The 25,710-nt window shown below is 47.4% G+C and overlaps 1 protein-coding gene across 1 annotated transcript in view; it reads left to right on the top strand.

Moving 5' to 3' along the window:
• Positions 1-25,710, top strand: part of LOC142575707 (putative cationic amino acid transporter) — a 164,895-nt gene that overhangs the window by 92,970 nt on the left and 46,215 nt on the right. The window contains exon 3 of the mRNA XM_075685272.1: positions 15,924-16,077. Within this exon, the coding sequence (XP_075541387.1) occupies positions 15,924-16,077 (154 nt within the window). The remainder of the gene's footprint in view (positions 1-15,923; positions 16,078-25,710) is intronic.

The following is a 25,710-nucleotide window of genomic DNA, read 5'->3' on the forward strand; positions in this document are numbered from 1 at the left end:
CGATTGCTTTAATACGGATTCTAACGTGGTCCAATCCCAGAGGCAATGTAATCAAAGACGTGGGTTGGCCGGCCTAGCGTGATAACGTTGTCGCATTACAGTCGCTCAGGGGTGCTACGAAAACAGTTTTAAAGCGAAAGCTTTACTGTCCGCGAACTTGCGATTTTGCCGTGGCGGTGCTCCGAGGAGGCACATGACGTCACACCGCGTTCCTCGTCCCTGCGCTCGCCTCCGCTCGCTCGCCAGCTGCGTCGTATGCCTGATAACATGTCGGAGGATTGAAAAGGAGAGCTCGCGTGCGCCGCAACTACAGTTGAGGCGGCAGTATGGACGGCGACAATTCTGATAAGCAGGAGGAGGCCTGGAATCGATATCGGAACGGGACGAAGAGGAAACGATTCGCCCAGGAAACAGACGAACAGTGCGCCGAACGACTGGCTAAACACCGCAATATAGCTAGACAACCAGACTAACCTGGACTTGCAATCAAGATTAACCATGCTACGCCTTAGCTTTCGCTACGTATATCTTGGCCTAGCCGAGCTAAGCGACCGAGCTGATGAGGTTCTGTCTGTGACAGGAAACTATTGCGTCCATATGGGCCAGGGCACAGTATGGCGTGATGCAATGTGGTGTGGTGGGGTGTGCCGTTGCGAACATGCACTACACCCATTTTAAGATTGTGGCTAGTATCGTTTCCAACCAATCTTCTTTGTCGGTAGGCATTTCATGCTTACATCTAATCTCGATTACGCGAGAGCCAGCAGTTTCTTTTTCCTTTATGTGTACGTCTTCTCAGATTTTCCCTCAACATGTCTTCAACGAGACCTGCGTCATTCGGTAAAAAGCGTCTTCAGAAAACGCAACACCTCAGATGAGTGGCAGTCGCATTTCTGTAACTCTCACAAGCGGTATCCTGAACATGCTGTGCAGTAGGACAAATTTGGCATTTGCTTACTTTGAAGTTAGATGAGGGGTCTGCAACGCCTACTCGCCGTCTACGGTCGCAGGGAGAGGACAAAAAACAAAAAAGAAAGGAATTCTATAAACAGTTTTCTACTGCTAAAAGTTACGTTTCCTTTAAAAAAGTAATCGCTCTGTATATGGGGCTGGCTCTAGCTATAGCTGGCCGCTCTAACTGTAACCTGTCATCCGAGTGATAGGTACGCTGAACGGACGGGTGAGCAGGATCATCAAATCAGAATACACGGCTCGCTACCCTGCTTTAGGGGAGAAGAAAATGGGTGACTGGTGAAGAAAGAGAGAGGTAACGCCCAACCACACTCGATACAAAAGCGTGGCGCGTCCGAGGCGAAGCTTTGATGGGGCTCGAAGGCTTAATGTGGGATCAAGGGAGTGTAGTCAGGAATTCCTGAAATGTGGCTCATTCTGTTGCGACGTGGTGCACTGGCGAGCAAGCAGGCGGAGCTTCCGTGCTGCATCAGTTCTAGAAAGCGCTATTGGTGCGTGGTGGTCCTCCGTATGGGCGGAACGGGCAGCTTGATTGGCCCATTCATCGCCGATAATCCCGCAGTGACTTGGAAGCCATTGGAAAGTTATTTCATGGCCTGCATCACACGTATGTTGCGCCGTCTCTGTAATCTGAAATACTAGCTGTTCGTGCGGCCCGCGTCGTAAAGGTAACAGTAGAGACTGTAGTGCCGCCTTTGAATCGCAGAATATTGTCCACTTGTGTGGCGGTTCATCACCGATGTAACGAAGGGTGGTAAGGAGTGCTGCGAGCTCTGCTGCACTCGATGATGTCGTGTGATTCATCTTAAATTTGATGGTTGTAACTTTCGCTGGTATGACGACTGCCGCAGCGGAGCTGTTTGGCAGTACAGATCCATCAGTGTAGATGCGTGTAGAGTCACGGTATCTCGTACAAAAGCAGTAACGTTAGCTGTTTAGAGGCTGATGATTTTTGGCTGAGCGAGGCACCATGGAGGAATAGAAGGTCTTGCAGTAGGAGTTAAACAAGCTGGCAATGATTCACCACGTGCAGTTATCGTTTGGCTGAAAAAGAGAGGCTAGGTGGTGGCGAGGAGTCCTGCCAAGATGCCTTATATGGTCCTAAGCGCTTCAATTACGATGCTGATCTCGACAAAATGGTCTCTAGCGATTGCTATAGACACCACTGTTGATGCACTCTGAGGCAAGCCTAGACAGATCCGGAGCGCTTGAGCCTCATCACTTTGTATCGTGCGTAGATTTGTATTGCCTGTGCTAATTATTGGTGGCAAGCTGTACCGCATAAAACCGAGAAAGAGCACACTGTACAGTTGTAGCACAGCACTTGTCGACATTCCCCAAGTCTTGCCAGTGAAAAACTTGAACAGGTGGCAGATGCGTGTCAACCGTTTTTTTCTCGTATGATACGTGAGGGCTTCATGACAAGTCCCTGTCGAATTTGACACCTAGAAACTTGTAAGATCGAACACATGGTATTCTTCGGCCATTTATCATTACGAAGTAGTTGGTCATGGCTTTGCGCGTAAATGACACTAGTGCGCATTTAACGGAGGGAATTTCCAGACCTCGATTACGGAGGTAGATAGCAGTTTGGCTTTTTAGATAGGTAGATAGATGTGTTACTGCAGACGTCTATATGCAGATGTCATCCGCGAACACTGTAGCCTGACTATGCTTGGCACGTGCTCAAGGAGAGCAATTAGGGTTATATTAATTAACAGAGGCCTAAGTACATCGCCCTGGTGGACGCCTCGGTAGCTTTAATGTAGAGAAGTGTGGCCTTCCTTAGTGCTTACAAAAAAGGATCGTATGGAAAGGTAGCTGCGTAACCATTGAAACATCCGACCACCCACTCCTACCTCTTTGAGAGCAGAGAAGATGGTTTCATACGTAACGTTGTCATACGCCCTTTTGACGTCGGGGAACAAGGAAATGCAGAGACGCTTACAGCATTTCTCATTATGAACGTCGACGACGTCATCGATCAATGATAGACCACGTCGAAAGCCCAGCATGACATCCGGGTAGGTGTTGTGGTACTCCAAGTACCACTCCAAGCGTCCTAGGAACATCTTCTCGATTACTTTGCCCCCACAACTTGCCAAAGCGATCGGGCGATATGATAGGAGATGTGATGAGTCCCCCACTACAGTGTGCCTCATAATCATACCATGGTTGTGACACGTAAAACCCCGCAATTCAAATAGTGGGGTGAAAAATTGTGCTGTTACAAGCGCAGAGTTATGTATTAAGGGTTATGTTATGTATTATCTAGAAAAGCGAGCTCATGATTAGTCATGGCGACAGATGGCTGGATGAAACGCGACATGCGCATGCCTTCCAGCCTGAAAACCTTTGGCGATTTCGTCGCTATAGCTCCAGCATTTTCATTTGCAAGACAGCGTTCGCGTCGTCCCTTCTTCTTACGTGTCTCTGTCCTTTCTCGCAGTAAATCTTGAGTACGTCCCTCATAACCCGCCGTGCCCAGTTTTGGAACATTAAAACTCACAAATTCTAATCTGCTTATATATTCTCGAGCTTACTCTTGAATGCACTATCGAGCACCAGAGGGCAGCTCTGTTGCCTGCACTCCGCCGCCACATTATCTTGGAGACAGAGTGCGAGTTCTGTCTAAGCCACACGTTATTTCATTTTTTTAAAGCTTGTTTGAAAATTTCAAGAGGCGACGCGATAACAAACGCGCAAGCTTCTTTTTTTTTTTCTTTTTGTCGCCGCTTTCGAACGCGGTGCTCAAGTAATGTGCTCTCCTTAATCATCTCTTCTCGCCTGGTCTGGCGACGTCTGGTCTACATAAATTTCGCCCCGGTGGCCACGTTCCCATCGCGAAGCACTAATTAACTCGCAGATTCTTGCTTATTTTTTTTTTAATTACAGCGAGAGTCGCGAAGCAAGCGAGCGACCAGGTTGACATTGCGACGCCAAGCGACCCTGTCAACAGGGGCGTGGAATATTCGTCTGCCATCCCCGTTTTATCATTTGTAGTCACTTTTATTTATTCTTGTGCTTCTTTTGGGGCCCTCGAAGGCAACTCTATCTTCCTTTCGAACGTAGTGTGGCTTACGTTCCTTCAACGTAATTTCAAGACATACGTACTATGTTAACGATAATTCTTTGTTTCTTTTCCATTTTTCTGTTGACGCACTTTATCATCGACGCATTATAAATCGGTCGCGACGAGAATGCGCACATGCGTAGAGCTGTGCTCGCTATGTTGTATTGCCTTGTTGCAATAAAGCCACGGTTGCAAGGTCAGCGCCTGTGTTGTCTTCTCCCTACCTATGTATTTCTCTCGCTATGCTGTATACACTGTGAAATAAATTGCCTGCTTATTCACCTTTAAGGGAGCGAATTATTTCACAGTGTATCACGTTTCAGAAGACAGGCATCACTAGCTATCCCAACGTCGCTCACTGCTGATTTTTTTTTTCCATTCGTGACCTATGTATCTAATCAAATTCCGAAATATTCAAAGATAGCTCTCTATACACCGGGTGTTCAAAATTAAAGTTTATGGTTTTCTTAAAATTAGGCACTGGGAGGCACGCGAAGACCACCCATGCAGGTAAGTTATGTGACCATCGGGGCACAAAGTGAGATGATAATTATCGCTGTCATCGGCCCAGTTAACTAAAATGGGATAATTAACTTTTGTCGACTGCAGTAAGTGTGTATGTATGCTTGTATTGAAAAGTTAGAGGCAATAGTGTTTCTACACAGTATCAGTTGGAAGAATTCGTCTAGCGTGTCTGTGCTCCGAGATACTCGACTCCAAATTTTAATTGTCGTTCGCATGATTACGCATGCGAGAGATTTAGGATTGCCGCAAAGCTCCTTCCTGAAGTGACGCGGCTGTTGCGTCCGGCGTTTAGCCTAATAGGGCGGAGGCATATGCAAAGATGATAACCGTTCCCCTTCCCCTCTCGGCACCCTTGGCGACAGGCGGCGTTGTCGGCGCTTCGCGCATGCGCATTGCGCATCGCGCGTGACCGCTCCTGCTGCCAGTCCACGTATTGTGATTCGTTCGACTGCTAACTTCCAAAGCTCCGTGCGGAACAATGCTGGTTAAGCGGGAACATCTATAAAACGGCATTTGGGCAGCCGCATTCTTCGGCGTGGCGTTTCACGGCGTCGGCGCAGGCATTCTGTGCTGCACAACGACCCCGCAGTACTTATGCAGGACCCCGGAAGTCCAAGCGGATACCCGCGGGGCAACGTTCTCGGACGTGATAACAGAGTGTTTATGGCCCAGCGTATAAAATCGATACGCGGAGGCAGAGCGACGCCGAGCTGCACACACATTCGACTGAAATAGCGCTTCCCACGTGATTGTTAAAGCCCCCTTGCTCTCATGAGATACGGAGCCCCGGGCTCTGTACAGGAGCCGTCTAGCTCACACACACACAAACACACACACACACACACACACACACACACACACACACACACACACACACACACACACACGCACACGCACACGCACACACGCACACGCACACACACACACACACATTTTTTATTGAAATGAATATTAGGAGAGGTTGGGCGCTTTTATGGTGGCACCGGCTACTACTTGTCACTTGGCAAATTTGCGTAAAAAGGTAGACTACCGACACAAGATATGACCATAGTACCTTGCTGGTGAAGCAGCGCACAAACACGGACACAGTGGAGACAAGCAGGAATAGACGACACTCGCTTGTCTCCACTGTGTCCGTGTTTGTGCGCTGCTTCACCAGCAAGGTACTATGATCACTCACCAACTAGCCCAACTTTCCACGTTACAAGATATGACACTGCGGAGAACACTGGATGAATAAAAAATGTACAGTCCGACAGTGCACGAATCGCAAAGTTTTGCGCATGAGTTCAGCACACGTACGCACATATAAAGTCAGATATTTTGAACAGTCAAGGCACACCACACATGTAATACACTGCAAGTACAGAACAGAATTATACCTCACACACACATACATTGCTTTACACACCCTTATTTCCCCATGTGTAATAGGGCAAGTAGGCTAAAAGAATGCTAATCGCATCAACACATCCATAGACCACAGCGTCTATACCTTCGGAGGCCACAGACAAAGCTTCACTGAACGCGGTGTCCTAACCACAGCCAGTTTTGTCGCGTTGGTGCACCGCAGGATTGGGGCTCAGCATATCTGACTTCTAATTAACTACGGTGCCATTGCATGAGGGCGTCATTTTCAGGCGCGAAACTTTAATTTTCTTTGTCAGCTATAACAGCGGGTGTTACCATATTTATCAGTCGGGCATGTAATTACCCCCGCCCTTTCCTTTTTTTTTTTTCGCGAGTGAGAACGACATGTAGGGGCTAGGTAGCAGACTGCAGCTGCATGCCAAAGTGGGTGAAGCAGACTACGAATGTTAATCGCATTATTAACAATAGTAATCATCATCGTTGGTGCATTGCCTTTCCTATTTTTCTCCCCGATCTCCTTTCCGCTAGCGCTTAGCAAGAGAGAGAGAGAGAGAGAAATGAAAAGCAGGGAAACTTAATTTGCAAATTTGCAAACAGCGTTTTGTCCTTGCTGTCGACACTGTTACCATGTAGTCGTTGGGTCCTCTTTGGGTTTGGAAGTTCTCGGAATATGCCGAACCTGCCGCAGGAGAAGCCGCCAAAGCCAGAGATGCGGCTCCTGGAGCCCTTATTTAATTAAACATTGTTCTTTCTGCCCGGTATATATAGGAGCCGTTTTCGACCATATGACAGACCCGGACGACGTTCTTATACATTACCTTCCGTTTGCTTTTTAAACCGAGCGACACGCTCTGCAGCGTCTTTCTTTTCTGGCACAATGTTCAAGCTGTTTGCAACAGGCTCGAATTTATGGCCGCATTATTCAGCCAACTCCGCCGGCTGACTCGCACGTTACATAGGCACGGCCTTGTAGTCGCTGTAATCTGAAGCCCCTTTCCTATAGATGACGTCAGATGAAGGATTGCCAAACTGAGAAGGAGCGTAAGACGTGAAAAAAGAAGGAAATCGAGGCATAGTGTATGGCGCCGCCTGTGCTTTTTTGTGTAATCTGAAGTGTCTGCGTTATTTATCGCGTCGTTAGTGGAAGAAACGCGTCAAAGCGTAGTAGGCGTTAAGACGGCGGGAATGGGAGATGCTAGGGAAATACAAGGCCTCCGCTTGCCGCTGTAATCTGAGGTTCCCTCGTTATGTACGACGGCACCGGGCAAAACTGCCAGGAGTGAAGCAAACTTGAACCCACAGAAGCAGAACTAGAAGAGGTTAGGTAGATCCGCTTGTCACTGTAGTCCGATGACCTTCTCCAATTTATGACGTTAGAACGGAATGCGAAAGATTTTAACGAGGCCGGAAATGTTGAGAAGGAGAAGGAAGAGATGATATTAACCAGTGCTGATATTTCACTGAAGACAATGCTAACCTTTCCCATTGTCATAAAGAACCGCTTCTATCTCTCTGTTTTGGTTTAAAACTCTTTCTTCTCAGGGAGTGGGAGAAGAGCTTCTCGTCTGAGGTCCTTTGTAGGTGGTATGCCTAATTACACACAAAAATATGCAATAAAAAAGGTGCAAGGATACACTAGCGTGCGCACCAAAATGTCGGGAGCAATAGCCGTCATCCACTGATTGCATACATGCTATACGGAACAACCATCAGAGCACCAAATAAAACGCAACGGCTTCATAAAGGCAAGTATACTACATGTGCCTTGCTGAGTGTAGGATAAGATTAAATTGTTGGGCTTTACGTGTCTAGATCACTGTCTGATTATATGACGCTGGCCGTAGAAGGAGACTTCGGATTAATTTTGACCACCCGGGGTTTTTAATCGTGCGCCTACATCTACGTACGCAAGCGTTCATGCATTTCGCCCCATCTAAACGTGCCGACATGGCTGTGGATCGAACCCGAGACCTAGAGAATTATCAGTGCAACGGCATAGCCACTAAGCTACCGCGCCGGATTGAGCGCAGGTTCATCAGCGATCACCTGAATGGCGCCGGTTGAGCAAGAGCACGTAGTATATATATGAGTGGCATCGCGTGCAAAATGGACTAAAGAGAGAGAGAGAGAGAAGAAGAAGAAGAGGAGGAGGAGGAGGAGGAGGAGGAGGAGGAGGAGGAGGAGAGAAGAAAGGCAGGGTGGTTGGGCAAAATGAGTCCAGTTTGCTACGCTACGTCTGGGGAGGGGTAGTGAAAGGGAGTGAGAAGACAGAGAGAAAATGGACCTAAACTTGTCACGTGCTGAGGTGTGTGCGAATCGCAGTTTCCCAGATCGAATGTCGAATGCGAATCGAATGTAATGCCAGACGCGAATAGTGTCTGACGCAATAATGAATTGCCGTTTCTCACCGTTAATATACATCAATCTTCCCAGCCTAGTGTAGTCGCAACGTTAGCAAGCTTTGTCGCATTGCATTGCACGCTATATGAGGGGCTGTTTGTTTGTTAAAACCACGAATGGCGTATTAGAGAGGACAATAAGCAACTTATCCGCATTGTTTGGTGAGTGCTAATGGTAGCGTTTTATCCGTAAAACCCTGGCTTCCCAAGCACCGTATAGCGAGCTTCACTACAAAACTTCTCGCGTTCTGGGGTTTCTCTTTCCACCGGCTGGAATTTATTGCACTTTCGCTTCAATTTCATGCTTGATAGCGCATGCTTGGCGATTTGGAATATTCGAAATCTATTCGAAAAAAAAATATTTTTACTTACATATAATCACTGTTCGATTTGGGCAACGAGTCGAATGAAGAAGTATTCGGTATGGTATTCGAAATTATCGAACGTACACGCGTCCCTTCTACGTAGCACAATAGCGAATGCTTAGCCTTTTGTTTATATGCTACTGCATTGCTTGAACTGAGAGCGCGAGAAATACGGAGAACGAGATGTAGCTGAACACAGCGTTGAGGTGTTCAACTCCGTCTCTGCGTCTGTCTGTATCGCGCTCTTAGGTGTGACGATATATGCATACCTGACAAAACGCTCCCTAACTTTTTTCGTAATGTTTACGAATTTGGGATCTTTTCGGGATTTTTGCGAAAGTTGCGTCAAGTATGAAAAAAAAAATAAACTTGGTTAAAAAATAAAGCTTCGCTCGTCCGTCTCCGTACCTTCCGCTAGGAGTCTTCCGTAGGTAAGACGGACGAAAATGCGAGCACCTTCCTTCGATAAAAGGTTGTACGGAGAAGTTTCTGAAGCAGGCAAAATCAGCAACAACAATGTCGTGGATAAAGGAACTTTGATTTAAATACGGCGTGTTGCTTGTAAAAGTCGTGCACGTCCAAGTTTGCCGCCGCTTGTGTACTGCTGTAGACTTAAATAGTCTTTAATAAAGTGCCTATATTTTCTATAAAACGACTGTGCGATGTGCAAGGTTTAAAAAAAAGTGCGTGCTACTTATTCCGTGTCTCATCCTCCCTCCCCCACCCGCACCCCCACTCCTCAACCAATTTGGTGTCGTGTCGACGGGATATTTATTAGTATTGAAGTTCCCAGGATGTCGTGGTGTCCACAGAATTTTTACGAATGTAAAATCACATGTTGGTAGGTACGTATATGTCATATCGTGTCCTTTCACCCGCAGTTTTATGCCGAGAGTCTTCAGTTTTTTGTTAAAGCTTTCGTAGCGTATACTCCTAGACTTTCGTGACCTTGGCCGGGTATGACCTCACGTCACGTAGCACGTACGCGTGCTCGAGTTTCCAAAAATCCATGGACGGAGTAACGAGATGGTGAAAAGAACGATGGCCAAACCATAACCCCGTGCCTTTCGCGTCGCAGTTCTCTCAGCACCACATCTGTCGTCACCCATCCTCTCCTCGACAAACATTCCCCTTCGTGCTGGTGACGTCGCTGCGTCGACGTCTCACACAGCGCACATTCGCATGTGCTATACACTGTTTGCATCTCGGCTTAGACCGCAGACAGTGTCATAGCTCGCAAACGTAGACAGTGCATCACGTAAAAGTTGGGACCGGTACGGTGCATAAAACATTGCACGAGATTAAGCTTTGCATACACGACAATAGTGACAATTGAACGCATCGCGTTTAGTATCATAGCGTTTAAGTAACCGCTTCACCGGAATTGCAACATGTGCGTTGGATTTGCGTAACATTTTTTTATGACAAACCTTTCTGTGACTTCAAGTGTTTCAAATGAAGTGTGTAAGAATGATTTTTTTTTTTGCCGACATTATAGTTCATATCACCAACCTTGACTAGTGAGGCGAAAGCTAGGGGTCACCTCCGCCAGCCAGAAAAAGAGAACCAGAAGAAAGGCTCCTCCTTTGATGATGATGTTAGAGGTTTAATGGCGCAAGGGCCAGGTATGGCCAAAGAGCGCCATGCTAGTGGTAATGAATATGTCGTGGTTTGATGGGGGCTCCTCCTTTGTCCGCCGTTAATCAGCTTCCGCGCCGCGACTACGACTGAATGGAAGTTAGTCGGAAAGATTATCAGTGCGCAGTGGGCGAGCCCTCTTCCCTCCTCAGAGTGCGCTATCGGTTCTTGTTGCTGATTGGCTGACACGAGCTTTTCACTGCGCTACGCAGTGTTGGGGCAACGCCTCTTAGATGGCACAAGGCTGGTGCACTTCGATCCGCGACGCCATTCTACCTCGCCCGACTGCCATAGAATCTAGTGGCGATGCTCCCGAGTAACCCACGGTAATTTCGGCGTCACTGCTGCTTTTGTTAAACCGGGCTGCTTAATTGGCAATGGAAATTTCGGTCCAAGCAACACGACGTCATAAAACAGAGGGCACAGGCCTGCTATCTAGGAAGCGTTGCTTGGTGTCACGCAGTGTAGTCGTAACGGCAACGTGACCTGACGTTCATTCGCCCACAGTGGGACGAGTCGAGGACACCGGGCGTCAATTACGAAAAAAAGAGAAAAAATCTTCGCAGATGTATGCTAATCTAAGCAGGTGATACTTCAATGGCAGCGAAGCTGTATAAATGAGCTCTCGCACCGTTGGTCGTAAGTGTACCAGGGAGCTGTTTGCTGGCTGTTCTAAGCGCTTCACGATTCATCATCAACACTCCCGTGACGCGGCAGCTTCGGGGCTCCCAGGCAGGCTGTGCTGCTGGACTACGTCTTCAGACTGGGATACATAGCGCAAAAAATGACACAGGGACAAGCAGAACAAAGGACGAGCGCTAGTCCTGTGTTCTGCTTGTCCCTGTGCCATTTTTTGCGCTATGTATCCCAGTCTGAATGTATTCCACCAACACGCCCAAACTTCTTCCCTGCTAAAATGGACTACGCCGTCAGCTTGCTCCGACGCAGCAGTAGAAGCGCTTAAAACCTAAACTACCTAAGCTACCTAAAACGTGTAGCCGGGAAAACGCCTACGTGAGAAGCAGTAATTATGAATTACTGGTCAAAAAAATGACCCCGCGGAGAAGTTGTCTATCCAAGGGGAGGTGTACGTATACGCGAGCTAACGTTTATTTTATAATCGTCGATAGTTACGTTTCGAAGCGAATATTTGGTACTCCGACGCCGCTTGCGTTCTTCGATCGACATTTGATACCCGGCACGCCATCGCACCGTTTGCCGCACGAAAACGGATGTGGGAGTCACTTGAACCGTTTCGCCGCAAAGGGCGGGAAAGGTCGATTCGGGAAAATGAGCAGGTAAAGAAGGAAGCGAGGGAGGCGGGCAGAGAATGAAATAGAAAAAAAAATGGTGAGTCCCACGCACTGTGGGAATCGGTGTAAGCGAAGCGTTGTGTGCTCTTTGCTTTGATTGACCATAATTTGCGGTGACGTTGGCGGCGAATGTGTGACTTCTTCGGCGTTTAGTTCAATAGGCGAGTGGTGAGCTGATGTGGCACGTTACCTTGCGCGCACCACCGCGTAGTCCACAGAACACACAGGGAGACGTGTTTGCTTGAGGTGTTGTTGTGCGCCGTTGTGCGTAATCTCAGAGAGGGTTATTGAGCCTTATCATTGCGTCACATAACACATCGCGCTGTGGCAGATGCGTTAAACGTTAAACGAAAAATGGGGCTGTACGTAATTCAATTAATATTATTGTATGTTCACATTATACACATACATTCGCGGTCTGCGCGACGTTTCTTTCGGACGTATAGTTGTCCTCGCCGCTGAGTGCACGCTTTGGAGCCATTCTTCAGGCGCGTGTTTACGCGCTCCTTCTGCATACGTGGCCAGCACGCTGTAGAGACGCCAGCTTCGAGCACTCTCTTCAGGCTATGGACGATTGTAATGTCTACACTATCAAAGCCCAGCCGCCGACCTCGGCAGCCCAGCACCTGCATTTTGTCGCGTAGGAAAGCAAGCAAAGCACGTTCCATACTAACAAACTACTGATCCCAGTCTGCGGCAGCGCTGGCCGTGATGCGTGGAGGGGAGCGCCATCTGGTGATGTTGCAAGAAACCCAGCGGCATGCGGCGGCAAGACCATAACAGCAGCAGCAGCAGGAAAGCCGGTAGAAGAGGCAAAGAAAGTTTCGCTTTAATAAACAGGACGAGCTGGCATGCCACGGCAGCTTTTGCTGTTTCTCTACTCTCGACTCTTCCTCTTTGGAAGGCGTCGCTAATGTTGCAGCCAGGCCCGCAACACTTCCGCGTCGTGCCTCTACTATCGTACGACGACCGGCAGGCGCCCCGCGAACGAGGCGCATCGATTGGGCCCGGCGCTGGAGCGAAAGGAGTGCACGCCACCACGGTTGCTCTCTCTATAATTTACGGCCCGGCTCAATCTCCGGTTGTCTGGAGAAGTTGCCGACGGGCCCCCGATGCTCCGTGCGCACGCGTTGCCAAGCCGCGGCAACAAGGGGCTTCCGGGTGCATTGACGAGTTGTCGTTGGCTCGAAATATACCCGCAAAACATACCGCTAGCGAGCAACGGAAACACCTGACACGATGTAGCGTGACATTAGATAGATAGATAGATAGATAGATAGATAGATAGATAGATAGATAGATAGATAGATAGATAGATAGATAGATAGATAGATAGATAGATAGATAGATAGATAGATAGATAGATAGATAGATAGATAGATAGATAGATAGATCGATAGATAGATAGATAGATAGATAGATAGATAGATAGATAGATAGATAGATAGATAGATAGATCACGCATGCGTACGACATTAAGGAGAACTCAATTCGAGCGTGTGAGGGAAGCCCGTCTGGTAGACATGATACATTTTTAAAGGAAGGGTTCAGGACCACCACCAAATATGAAAAAAAGAAAGATGTAAGTCGTTCTTAACGTTTCGGCTCCCCCACGTGAGCCGTGCTCACATTGCGTGGAAACCGGCACAGTGCGCGGTTTTTGTGCACGACGCATGGCATGATTAAGACATCCGTCATACGCGGGCGGAAGATCGCCGTCGTTGCAATTAAGTGCGCCGGGATCGAATCCCGGCCGCGGCGGCCGCATTTCGACGGGGGCGAAATGCGAAAACACCCGTGTACTTAGATTTAGGCCGCACGTTAAAGACCCCCAGGTGGTCGAAATTTCCGGAGTCCTCCACTACGGCGTGCCTCATAATCAGAAAGCGGTTTTGGCACGTTAAACCCCATAATTTTTAATTAAGTGCGCACGGCTTGGTTTGGATGATCAACGATTAAAGATTTATGCGCGAAGCTGGATTCTTCTCGAAATAGCGCGCAACGAGACGGCACGACGGAAAGGAAGACGGACACAGGCACCGTGTTCGTCTTCCTTTCCGTCGTGCCGCCCCGTTGCGCGGTGTCTCAAGATGGCTCTCATGTCAAAAATACCAACCAGACCAACATTCAACTCCTTTAACGTATTCTTATCCTTGGCAGTCACACGTGTTTCTCCCCAGTTCAACTCGCGCCCGAGTTCCGTCGCGGAAACTCAAGGCACGAGCTCGTCAACGTGGAGGACCGCCGGGACGTTGACAAGTTCCCAGGCGTCGTATACGTCGCACCATCTGCAAGATTGCTCACACGTCTACATGAGCGAGACCGGCAACTTCGGGAGGCACGACTTCAACAGCACAGGAGCGACTTCAATAGAAAAACAAGTTTCGTCGAATGCAGTGGCGGAGCATTGTCCAACTAGGTCGCTTCTTTAGAAGCCCTCCGTCAGAGGCTATCCCAGGTGGCCCTCTTTCCAAGGATTGACCGAGACCAGGTGTGCGCGAGCGGCATGTTTCGAGACTGAATGGAACACAAATCGAATAGTGCCACAGGGGAAACAAATGGAGTAGAAGATGTTTTTTTTTTCCGGTAGTTTGCGAATGATATGCAGTCTTCTCACCAACAATTTTCACACCCTGGTATCGACAACCATGGACAGTTTCTGTCATTATTATGCTGCACATTACAAAGGATGCTTTATCAAAAACACGACGGGAGCCTAGTAGTAACTAAGCAGATTGTTCGTAAGGGCAGGGCTCTTCGAAGGTTACGCGGTTATGAATTATCAGATAAAGTTGTGTTCTCTAGTACGAATGCTCACGGGGATGGTTCTACTATTGTACAATATATGCTGCAATAAGAGGTGTCCTTGGTTCATGGCCAAAAATGGAGCTACAGAAAAAAAAAACACTTATGGCTTTTAATGTATTCGTGGAACATACAAAAATATTAGGTACATACTAAATGATCGTGAATGACGACACTATTATTTTTTTAGTACCACAGATCGTATGTGGGTAGCTCACGGCTGAATATCTGTAACTCACGTCCAATTTTGTTATTTGTTGTTTGCGTCTGTTTTTATGTAGATATGTGCATGTTTGTCTGCCCCCTCATCTGCAAAAAAATGTCAACTTATGTGCGTGTTTGAGAACTCTCTCGTGTTTACTGAACTGTGTCTCTTGGTGTTCTTTTACCTTTTTCTCTGACTTTAATTTTTTTGTAGGGAACTTCACAATTGTTTGTGATATTTGAATGTCCCAATGTTTTCGTGCATTTAGTTTTCCTTACCCTACGAAGAGGTTTATCCGGCACCAATTAAGTCGTCAACCTCTCTTGCAATTACATATCAATAAAAAAATTATTTATTTAATCTGATGAGCGGAGCCACATGTGACACATTTATAATACGATACTGAACAATACCAACTACCGAATACCGAGTCTAAAGAACATGTTAGTGCGAGGGATCGTGTTTAGCAAAAAAAAAAAAAAAAAAGTAGAGCTGTATGAAGCGAGGCAGCGTGGTCTTGTACATTGTCTCTTACTGGGACGTAAGTTATCGCACTTTTTTGCTTTTTTACTATGTAATTTTTCGGTCGCGTACTGTAGACGACGTAAAGTATTGGAAAAATATTCGGGTCCTAGAGTGGTGAGTCTTCGATTCGGGGATCTAATGAAAGCGGGACTATTGGATTTGAGGGCTGGCCGTATCGAATAGTAAAAATATTCGATTGTTCATTCGAAAGTTTCGAATACCCGCACATTCGTACGAGCTAGCTTCGGCGATCCAACCACAGAGAATTGGACACGCAGTCGAACAACGTTAACATAACATATTGCGTTTCTCGATGCTTTGTCTATCGCTCAAACTTTGCGACAAGATCCTGTCTATCAGTCCGCATCGTTGAAAAAAAAAAGGGGGGGGGGGGAGGGCCGCTTAGGTCTTAGTCTGCCTGCTTCGTTAGACCTATAGCTACCAACAGGCAGTGAAACGAGCTAAATACGTGACCTTGTTGCAAAATCGGCGATAAAGAAAAAAGGAACATCATCAATAAAATTTCCCTTAAAATGGTTAGCATAAACACATAGTTCTCTCGCATGGGTGGTACCGCCGCACACTGGGCCAACGGGGCCGGTTGATTGAATCGAGTCTCTGAGAGCGTTAGGAAACCGCATAATGGCCTAATATAGGCGGCTCCCTTCAGCGCGTGCTTAATGTCTTGTACGTTCAATGCCAACGTCCGCGCCTGTTGTGGTCCTTGCGCAGCGATGCCTGACGACGCTGGACCTGACCTCGCTGGGCGTGGGCAGCTGTGTGGGCACCGGCATGTACCTGGTGGCCGGCATGGTGGCGAGAAACTTCGCCGGCCCAGGGGTCATCTTCTCCTTCATCATCGCCGCCATCGCATCGCTCTTCTCGGGTGAGTCGCGCCCACTAAGAGCGAATTCGTGCGACCTCTACCTAAGGGGCTTCTAGCCAGGCCCCATTGCAAACTTCGGGTATATACATTGGGATTTGAAGGGCGCCGTCTCGGGAGCGCCTTACTGCGAGGATGTTTTTTTTTTTTTCAAATTCGTTCATTATAAGAGCAGATATGAGAAATTGATATGTCGCGCCGCCTTGCTGCCAGCAGGCGAGGCTTCATGAAGGCGAAAAGACTTCATTAAAGAGGCTGTACCGCGCATCGCATACGCTGTCAGTATAATGTATAGTGTTGTTGCTGCTTTGTTTAATGTTTCTTTTCAAGCGACACTTGTATTGGTTCACAAGTTTCGGTTGCGTTGTAGTCACGCAAAAAAAGTTGGTCCCTGAGCAGAGCAGCTGCGGGAAAGGGCGCTTTGATGAGTTGACATCTGCGCCGGAGTGTGAGCCATTAGAAGGATTGAAGCTGCATAGGCGCGCGCTCATGCCACTAGCGCAGCCGATCAGAGCCATTTCGCTTCTGCTGGGAAGGGAAAGGCCAGGAAATGGTTTTGCGTGCGCTGCGCCGGCTTCGTTCCTGTTCAGTTCATTCTCGGAAAACGGATGGGACGGCCACGTGTTCTGCGTTCTTCCGAGGAGCTGGCAGCCTTTGACGAGTGTCGGCGAGAACTCGTCCGTGAAAGGGAGTGTCGTCCGTCGGCGTGCCGATCACGCCGTTAGAGCCGCCCGAGCCCAGGAAATCCGACAACAACGAGAAGAAGATACCGAGCTGAGTAAGTGGGAGGTCGAAGCGATCCGACACCATTACCTGTGGTTTGCTTAACCGTGACGAAGATCAGGTGCAGGCAGGACAAGCGAAGCTTGTCCTGCCTGCACCCAATGACAGGCGCGTTAGGCCGCACGTTTAGGCAGTCAAGTGGCTGCGACGAGACGCGTGCAATCAGTCACGCATTACACACACTTTTAGTCAGGCACAATCGTGCAACCGTCATGGCGTCTGGGTAGCGTGCTCGTATCACACGCAGGAGTCGACTCCCGCCCAAAACGAACTGTACGAGATTTCATTTTCAAAGCCATTAATTTGCTTTGTTTAGAAAAACCTCTCTGAGAAATTTGACGTCATTCAGAGCATTTTTTTTTACGTGTTCTTACTCCTTTCGGCGTCGGCCATTTTTGGTACCACCTTTCGGTCACGCCGACTGCGACGGACCTTGGCCTAATGGGACATGTAATGCTTTCGCATTAAAAGATGTTTGCTTGATGATGCACAATAAAACCGTCCAGAGGGCGCTATAGCAGAGTGGTTCGCCATCGCACGGCCGCGCTTATCAAGAACTGATGCGATATGCGACTCGCCCGCGTTGCTGCGTGGTGGCTTGCAGCACGTCGCCGTTCGAGTGGCGTGGACTCAAATCTCAACGGAAATTTGCTTCCTCGATTCGACCAAGGGCAGCGAGTCGGCCGAGTGGAAAATGAAACAAGTGGTGCAGCGTCGAAGCTCGGATAAACGGTGCGGCCAACCCTCGGCGATTAAAGAAACAATAGAAAACATAATTACGTTTCTCACTTTATCATGTACCTGGACGTATAATAGTAATAACAGCACGAAGGCAGCGCAAAAGAAGAAAGAAAAAGAAGAAACTGGGAAGTGAATTTCGGCAGCAGATTGAAAAAGAACAATGAGGAAGCAGAGAGCTTTAAAAATGCACGTAAAATAGATGGTCACGTAGGTAGGCTTCGTACGAAATCGCTAACATGGAAGAACGCATTGTAGGTGTAGGAAACGTGAAGCATAACGAAAGGAACACATTGAAAAAAAAATATGTAAAAGCGAGTACGAGGGAAAAGAGCGTCGAAATGAGTTTCGGGTCGTTGTTGGCGGTGGTAGCGGTGTAACCAGAGCAGCAGTTGAAGCGCTGCGTTCCGCAGCGCGCGTCTATGCGGGCTTCCCTGCGGGCTGCCCGCGGTCACGTAGGCGCGTCCGTTTGCTACCGGCAGGGGGCGCAGCCGGCGAGGACTTGCGCACGCCGGCTTGGACGGACCAATGTAGACGCCAGCTATTGCGTATGGAAAGAAAAGAAAAAAAGAAAGAAAGGAAGGAAGAGCAAGAAGAGAGAAAGAAGGAATGTAAAAGAAAGAAGGTGGGAAAAAATAGACGAAAGAAAAAAAAAGAAAGCAGTAAATTGACGCGAACGACGAGAACCAGAAATCCGAGAAGAAACGAAAGAGGAGACCGAAAAGCAAGCAGCGGTAGGTGCTGGTACATAGGAGGAATGCCCGCACAGCTCCACCCTTAACTGCCACCGTCTAGGCGGCCGCAATTTGCTTATATCATTTTATATCGCGTTATTTATGTGAAATATCACCACCCGCCCACCCCCATGCACACGCATGTACGCATAAGTACACGCGCCATGCAGACGTGTCTTTCTTTCTTTCTTTCTTTCTTTCCAAAGCCGAGCCTCTGACTGGCCGACTATATATATATATATATATATATATATATATATATATATATATATATATATATATATATATATATATATATATATATATATATATATATATATTAGACTCAGGAAAGGCGTTCCTTTCGGGAACGTTCTTCCGACCGTATGCTTTATTGTTGTGGCTATCATCCGCTTGCTTTCCGCTTAATTTCGCCATGCGTCTTTTGTTTGTTTTCTTGCTTTCTTTCTTCTTTGTTTTCTGCCTTCTTTCTATTATATTTCTTTTTACTTCTAGGTCCCTCCTTTCTTTGTTTACTCATTGATTCGATCCATGTATTCGTTATTTTCTTCCTTTTCCTCTTCGTTCTCACCTACTTTTATTTCTTGATTTCTTGCCTTCTCGCTCACTCCTTCATTCACTCCTTTCATTCATTTATTTATTCTTGTCTTCATTCACTCAATCACTCCGCTCATTCGCTATTTCCGTTTTGTTCTTACGTTCGTTTATTTTTCGGCTTTGCTTTTTATCTAATTTCGCTCCTTTGCGCTTTCATTCATTACCTGTGTGTGTTTTCTTTCTTAATGCGCTCCATTCGTAGTCTACTTCACACACATTCCGGGGGTTATCTATCTACACATGTACGTTTCTCTCTATGTATCTATCTATCTGTCTATGTGTGCCTGTATCTAACCGTCTTCCCGCTTGCCTGGGTGACTGGGTAGTTTCGTGGTTGAATGAGTAGTGTATCGGGCTACTGTGTTGAGGTAAGAGCGATCGAAACCAAACATCGGGCCAGCTTGAGCCGCTGAGCATGCGGTAATGTGTACATACGCGCCGCTTTTCAAAGAACCTCTTTTACGCCGACACTCTGCATAAGATGCGCGACTAGGTTCGTACCGTTCCCTGAAGAAACTGTTTGACGCCGACCTGTAACAACAGGTGCGTGTAGTTCGGTCTGCGCTGCTCTTCAGTGCCTACTTGGCTTACTCGGTATGTGCCAGTATGTGTGTGCCGCTCTTCGATGAACGTATTTGACGCCGACTTGGGTAACTGTATGTATGGGTCACTCGGAATGTGCCGCTCCACAATGATGAAAAAGATCCCTCAAATTCGTCCCATGCTTAGCGCAATCCAACTCGCGTCACAAGGGTATCTCAAGGACAGCAACTTAACACATTAGCGGGCTGCGCCCCGAATGGACTGCTTATGTCCCGCTTTTCACAGAACGCATCCCACGCCAGCGCGCCTTAGCGAGGTGCGCCACTAATGCATTGGGTACGTGCCGCTCTTCAACGAACCTCTCCCCAACTTGAGCCACGGAGTACGAGCCACAGGATGTGCGGCAAGCGGGGAAACCACTCACAGCAGCGTCCGCAGGCACCGGCGCGCCACGCCTCTCGTCTCGGAGGCCAAGGGCGGATCTTTGGGCAGCGCCAGCAGATGGCGCAGCGTGTCCGGAAAGAAGCGCGAGAGAGGAGCCCGGTTGCTGGGGTGACGCGTTTCCCAGCGTTCGCACGCACAGGCGCGCCATGCATTTTGGACGCCACACGCGCGCTTCGCGGAGCCGGCGTTGGATGGCGCCCAGTGTTCTTAGGTTGGCGCGAACGGGGAGTGCCGCTGCAGTACACACGTCATACATAACTCGTATCGACGGTGGCAATACGTTGCGTCGCTATTTAGATTCAATGCTAAGGTATTACCGTCGACAGTCACCATGAAATTGGTTCTGCCTCATTTTCTTTTTTTTTAGAGCGCAGCTCTTTGGCGTCCGTTCCTGGGTTTCGCGTCGTCGTCGGCGTTGTCGTCGGCCTCGTAACCAGCTCCGCCCCCCTTTCATCCCCCCAGCGCTAGCAGCGACCGACTGATACCGCTGGATGCCGCTGACGCCGCTAGAGAGTCAAGATAACGTGACTGCATAGAACACCGTCGCCGCCATGCAGAAAGAGGAGGAAAGGGTCCCCCCCCCTGTTCTTGTGTGGCGGATAGGGTGCTCTTCAGTTGCCGACGCGCCGGTTATTTCACGTAGGCCCCGGCACGTCGACGAATACGTGACCACCTTCCCACGGCTAGACCTGGTTCTTAGCGCTGCGGAAGCGAGGGTATCATATTGTTTGTGTCGGCATCGGCGGCGTTGTCCCTGAAACCAACTCCGCAGCTGGGGTTGACTCACTATCGGCGTCAGCGGCATCAGTCAGTCGCTGCTATCTCTTCCCTCCTCCCTTTATCGTGTTGTCCGCTTGCTGCGCGCGCTTCTGCCCCCATCGTTTGCCGCTGGGTGTACACGCCGCCCCCCTCCCCCCTCTTCCTGCGAGTCTCCGGTTGTCAAAGCGCCGGCTCGAACTTAATTCCTTTCTTCGCTCCTCCTCCAATGCAACCCCTGTGCGGTGGCAATCAGAGAGCCAGATCGGTGGCGGCGGATCTGTATATGTGCACCGCCCGAGCCGAAATTGCCGCTGCCGTTCGCCCTGTGCGGTGGCAATCAGAGAGCCAGATCGGTGGCGGCGGATCTGTATATGTGCACCGCCCGAGCCGAAATTGCCGCTGCCGTTCGCCACTGCGAAATTATCTGCCAGTTCTTTCTGAGCCATGAGCGAGACGACCCATGGAAGTCCTCCGTCTGCTGCTGCTGCTGCTGCTGCTGCTGCTGCTGCTGCTGCTGCTAAACGAGCTGCCAGAGCAGAGGCCCAGCGCCGTCGCCGTCAGAATCCAGAGGTGCGTGCCGCCGAAGCAGAAGCTTACCTAGTGGAGTCTTTGTTAAAGGAATACGTGTGAAAAATAAAAAAAAAATTCTGTGATAGCCCATACATGTGTTGCTCGATTTCATTGTCTCAATCTATCGAAAAGGTGAAACAGCTTATTTGCTGCGCTCAAATTTCGCATTAGGAAGTAACGTAATCGTCGGTACTTTTTTAATTTCTGCTCAGCAGCCTTCCCTTATGCTATTGCGTCTTAATTGGTATCTTCTTTGTTTCGATTGTTTCTTTCATTTTCTGTAGATTGTAATACCTTTGTATGTATCCATTCAGTGTCATTTCGTTTATTTCCATCATACCTTTAGTTTAGGCGTTATCGCAATCTATACGTGATGTACGCGAACCTGCAGTTTTTTTTTTGTTGTTGTTGTTGTTCAGCTGTTAGAAAACGATTAGGGTCGATAACGGGAGAATCATCGAGTTGCTTCGAAATATCATTGCGATTTTGTTCGTTTCTGTTTCGGCTACGGCTCGAAACATTCCTATAGCTTGTTCCATGACCCACGCTTCTTTTTGGCCAGGTGGTGTGGTTGGGGGCGGGGGAGGAGGGGAGAAGGGGGTTGAAAAAATTTACGCGAACGCCGTCTCCGCCGCCAAGCGCCTCCACAGACAACGCTATTTGCCCTAGCCAATTTTCGTATATGTGAAATGTGCCTGAAAGCAGTCTTACATTGCACGTTGCCCAGCGCTTTCGAGGATTGAGTCTATCGTGTTAATTCCTCGCGCAGTCTTAACGCTGAACCCAAACTCGAGCCTCTTTACATATTTTCCTTGCTCGTGGTGAGCGCGCTCTCGGTCACGTACGTTCCTTTAGGAATATGTGGTGCCGCGCTTGCGTAATATTTTTTTAGAATTATCATTCCGTAATTTTTATCTCTTTTCCCTGTTATAACGAATGCGGCTTTGCCTGGCTCAGCTCATCTTGTCAGTTTCTTTTCGCAGTTGCTTGTTCTCCAAGCTTTATCTTCTCCTACTTTCTTTCTTTCTTTCTTTCTTTCTTTCTTTCTTTCTTTCTTTCTTTTCTGTTTCGTGGTCAGAAGTTTTTCCGCGATACCACGCCCCCTTTCGATCGCTGTTACGAACATGCCCACCCTCGCTTTCTACTTAAATAATCTTTCGTTCTTTTTTTATAATTTCTACTGTTGCCATTAGCACATTTTCCTCTGCTGTTGATTCATAAGGTGTCGCGCCAAGCTTTTCTTCTTTCTTTATTTTAAAGCGCTTCCAGTGGGCCGCAAAACATTATGTTAGCCTTAAGCAAAAAAGTAAAAGAAGCATGCGGAGAGGAATAACCTAATTAGTTTTCCGCCTTTTCCTCGTCGGCTCGCACCTTAAATTGTTTTATGAACTTTCAGACGAGGGCGTCGATAGCCCCAATCTAATTTATCGGCCTCTCTTATCTCCAGTCACGCGCTCCACAATTAACGAACATTGCGATGAAGTTATTTTTTTTTCTTTCTCTGGTACAAGATGTCGTGTGCGGTCAACGTCTGCATACGCACGCACGAAGCTCTCTGTTTTATTATTCACGTTTTGTATTTGTCCCCAATTTGCTAACTTCACGTATTCGTCGGGGCACTGCCATACTTTGCATTCTGTAGGATGTCCACTTCTGCGGGGTGTTTCTTTCTTCCGCGAATTCCTTCCAGTTCTTTCCCATTTGCATAATTAAATTTGTGTGCGTGAACAGCCAGCCGCGGCCTGGGGTTTGGAAGGGAAGCGGTGCCTAAGCACTGTTTCTTCACGAATATCTCATTGTAAAGCCTACTAACAGCTATGTAGATTAAACAAAAAAAGAACACAGGCCCACATGCATACAAACACAGTTCTTCGTGTCACACCTGACAGACCGTAATGCGACAGCGTTATCAAGATCGGTCTAGCCAAAACGTTCATTACTCTGCTTCCGGGATCGGCCCGCTTTATATGACATCGACGAGTATATCGCGACTTGCAGAGCGATTTGCTTGTGCTTTCTACATTACTCTATTCCTTTTCGTTTTAATATTAGTCCTTGTGAACTGTCATCGTGCTTTTTTCAATTCAAATGAAAAATAAAATGAAGAGGTGTAGTCACCCTATAACGGTGACGGGTACTCCTTTTTCTCATAGCAGTAATAACAATGTGTATAAAAAATATGTAGCAGGAAAATTAAAATAAATGACGTCGTAGGATGAGAAATCCACAGGACGCAGTCCTATACATCCACGAACATATAAAGGTAAAAGGCAAAGACAAGTCGCACCGCAGTGATTCGTAAACAAAGTGGCAAACAAAGTCACGCAAGCGGCCGCATTGTATAGACTGTTGTGAGCATATGAACAGATGAGGAATTAGAGTTAAAATAATGCACGCACAGGATACGACAGTCGAGAGTGAGTTTCAGCACGGGATACAAAAGAGTATGAGACGTAATATACAAGCGCTAATAATTACAAATAATGAAAGCAAGTCATCGTGCTCTGTTTTTCCCTCGTTGATTTTTTATTTTCAATCTCACTGATTTTAGTCTCTTTTGTCTTTACTGACCGGTAGGCAGGCTTCGTGCCCCTTCTGGTGGCAGTTGCTTGCTTGCTCCTAGTTTATTTTTTTTTCATGTCTCCAATTTATATAAGTTTTCAAGGATAATAACCGAATCAAATGTTTACCTTTACTGTGCTCAGGAACAGCTACGGAGCATTCGTACAGGTGTACTTAAAAGGTAATGCGCAATACGATGTCTACAGAGAAGACAAATGTGGTGCGCAGAACAATGCGGGGTAGAGAAACAAATGTGTAGGCAGGAAACGAGGAGCCGGACGTAAGAGCGTATAATAATAATAATACATTTACGCTGCTAGTATATGTATGTATGTATGTATGTATGTATGTATGTATGTATGTATGTATGTATGTATGTATGTATGTATGTATGTATGTATGTATGTATGTATGTATGTATGTATGTATGTATGTATGTATGTATGTATGTATGTATGTATGTATGTATGTATGTATGTATGTATACATACTTACATACATACTCGAGGTTATTGCGAGGCGTTGCGAGAAAAAAAAGAAGGTTAGCCGAAAGAACGACGTCCGAGGAGCCACCGGCTTGGGGCTTTCTATTTGGCTGTCATTCTCCGGCGCAGTTTCAGAGCAGAGCTCCGTAACAAGAGCCTTTCGTAACGCGGTGGCAGCCGGTTTACCCGCGATACGCCTCCCGACAGGCGCCCTTCAAAAAATATGTAACGGTGCTTGCGCCACAGCCGGCAGATCGTTGAATTAGGAAGGTTTAGGGTAACAGAATGGAGGATTACGTAGGAATAGGGAAAAAATAAAAAAATAGGGGAACACAGCGTTCCGGTCGCATTACAATTTCTCTCTTTTGTTGCAATAGCGGCCCGCGGGCGCAACACTGTGTAAAAACAATTTGTTCTAGGCGAAATACGCACGACGTACGATTTTCATGTTGTGCGGCTTTCGGGGCGACATGTTTGCGCTTCGTGTTGCATTCGTGTAAGCAACGTATGTATGTATGTATGTATGTATGTATGTATGTATGTATGTATGTATGTGTGTATGTATGTATGTATGTATGTATGTATGTATGTATGTATGTATGTATGTATGTATGTATGTATGTATGTATGTATGTATGTATGTATGTATGTATGTATGTGTATGTATGTGTGTGTGCGTGTGTATGTATGTATGTATGTATGTATGTATGTATGTATGTATGTATGTATGTATGTATGTATGTATGTATGTATGTATGTATGTATGTATGTATGTATGTATGTATGTATGTATGTATGTATGTATGTATGTATGTATGTATGTATGTATGTATGTATGTATGTTAGACACAAGCACTCTTATTGTCTGCTCAAACACTCCGGCAGTGTCATTTGCATTGTTTTTGAGTAGAGAACACTGAGCGTCGTGAGTTTTCTGATTGCCGCGATGGGGATGGTCTTGATTTAATTCGGCCACTCGACGACTCGGTTACTCGAACAGTTAATAAAACAAAAGCCTAGAAAAACGTGTTTGTTTCGAAGGCTGCGTCGTGAAGAGATAAAGTTTAATCGGAAGCGCACGCCGCACTTATTGCACTTGGTTTTCCGCAAGCACGGGCGTTTTTTTTTCGAGTTAATGCCTGAAGGGCCTCGCTTTGACGGCGCTATACCCTTGTGTGAACGGCGTGACTGAGATACCCCGTGCGCGGCAGTGCATGGCACGACAGCGTGTGCAGGGGCTTTCAGCGAGAAGTGGTTGTCCGTTGTTCGTCGCAGCATCCCTCGAATTGAACGCGACGACGTCTTTGTTTCTTCTTCTTCTTCTTTTTTTCCATCGCATTCAATCGGCTTCCCTGCATGTCCCCAGTCGCTCGTAAAATACCCCTTTTGAGTCGACGCACAAAGCTCCCGTCCCATAATGA

The sequence above is a fragment of the Dermacentor variabilis genome, chromosome 3 (assembly GCF_050947875.1).
Source record: "Dermacentor variabilis isolate Ectoservices chromosome 3, ASM5094787v1, whole genome shotgun sequence".
NCBI lineage: Eukaryota > Metazoa > Arthropoda > Arachnida > Ixodida > Ixodidae > Dermacentor > Dermacentor variabilis.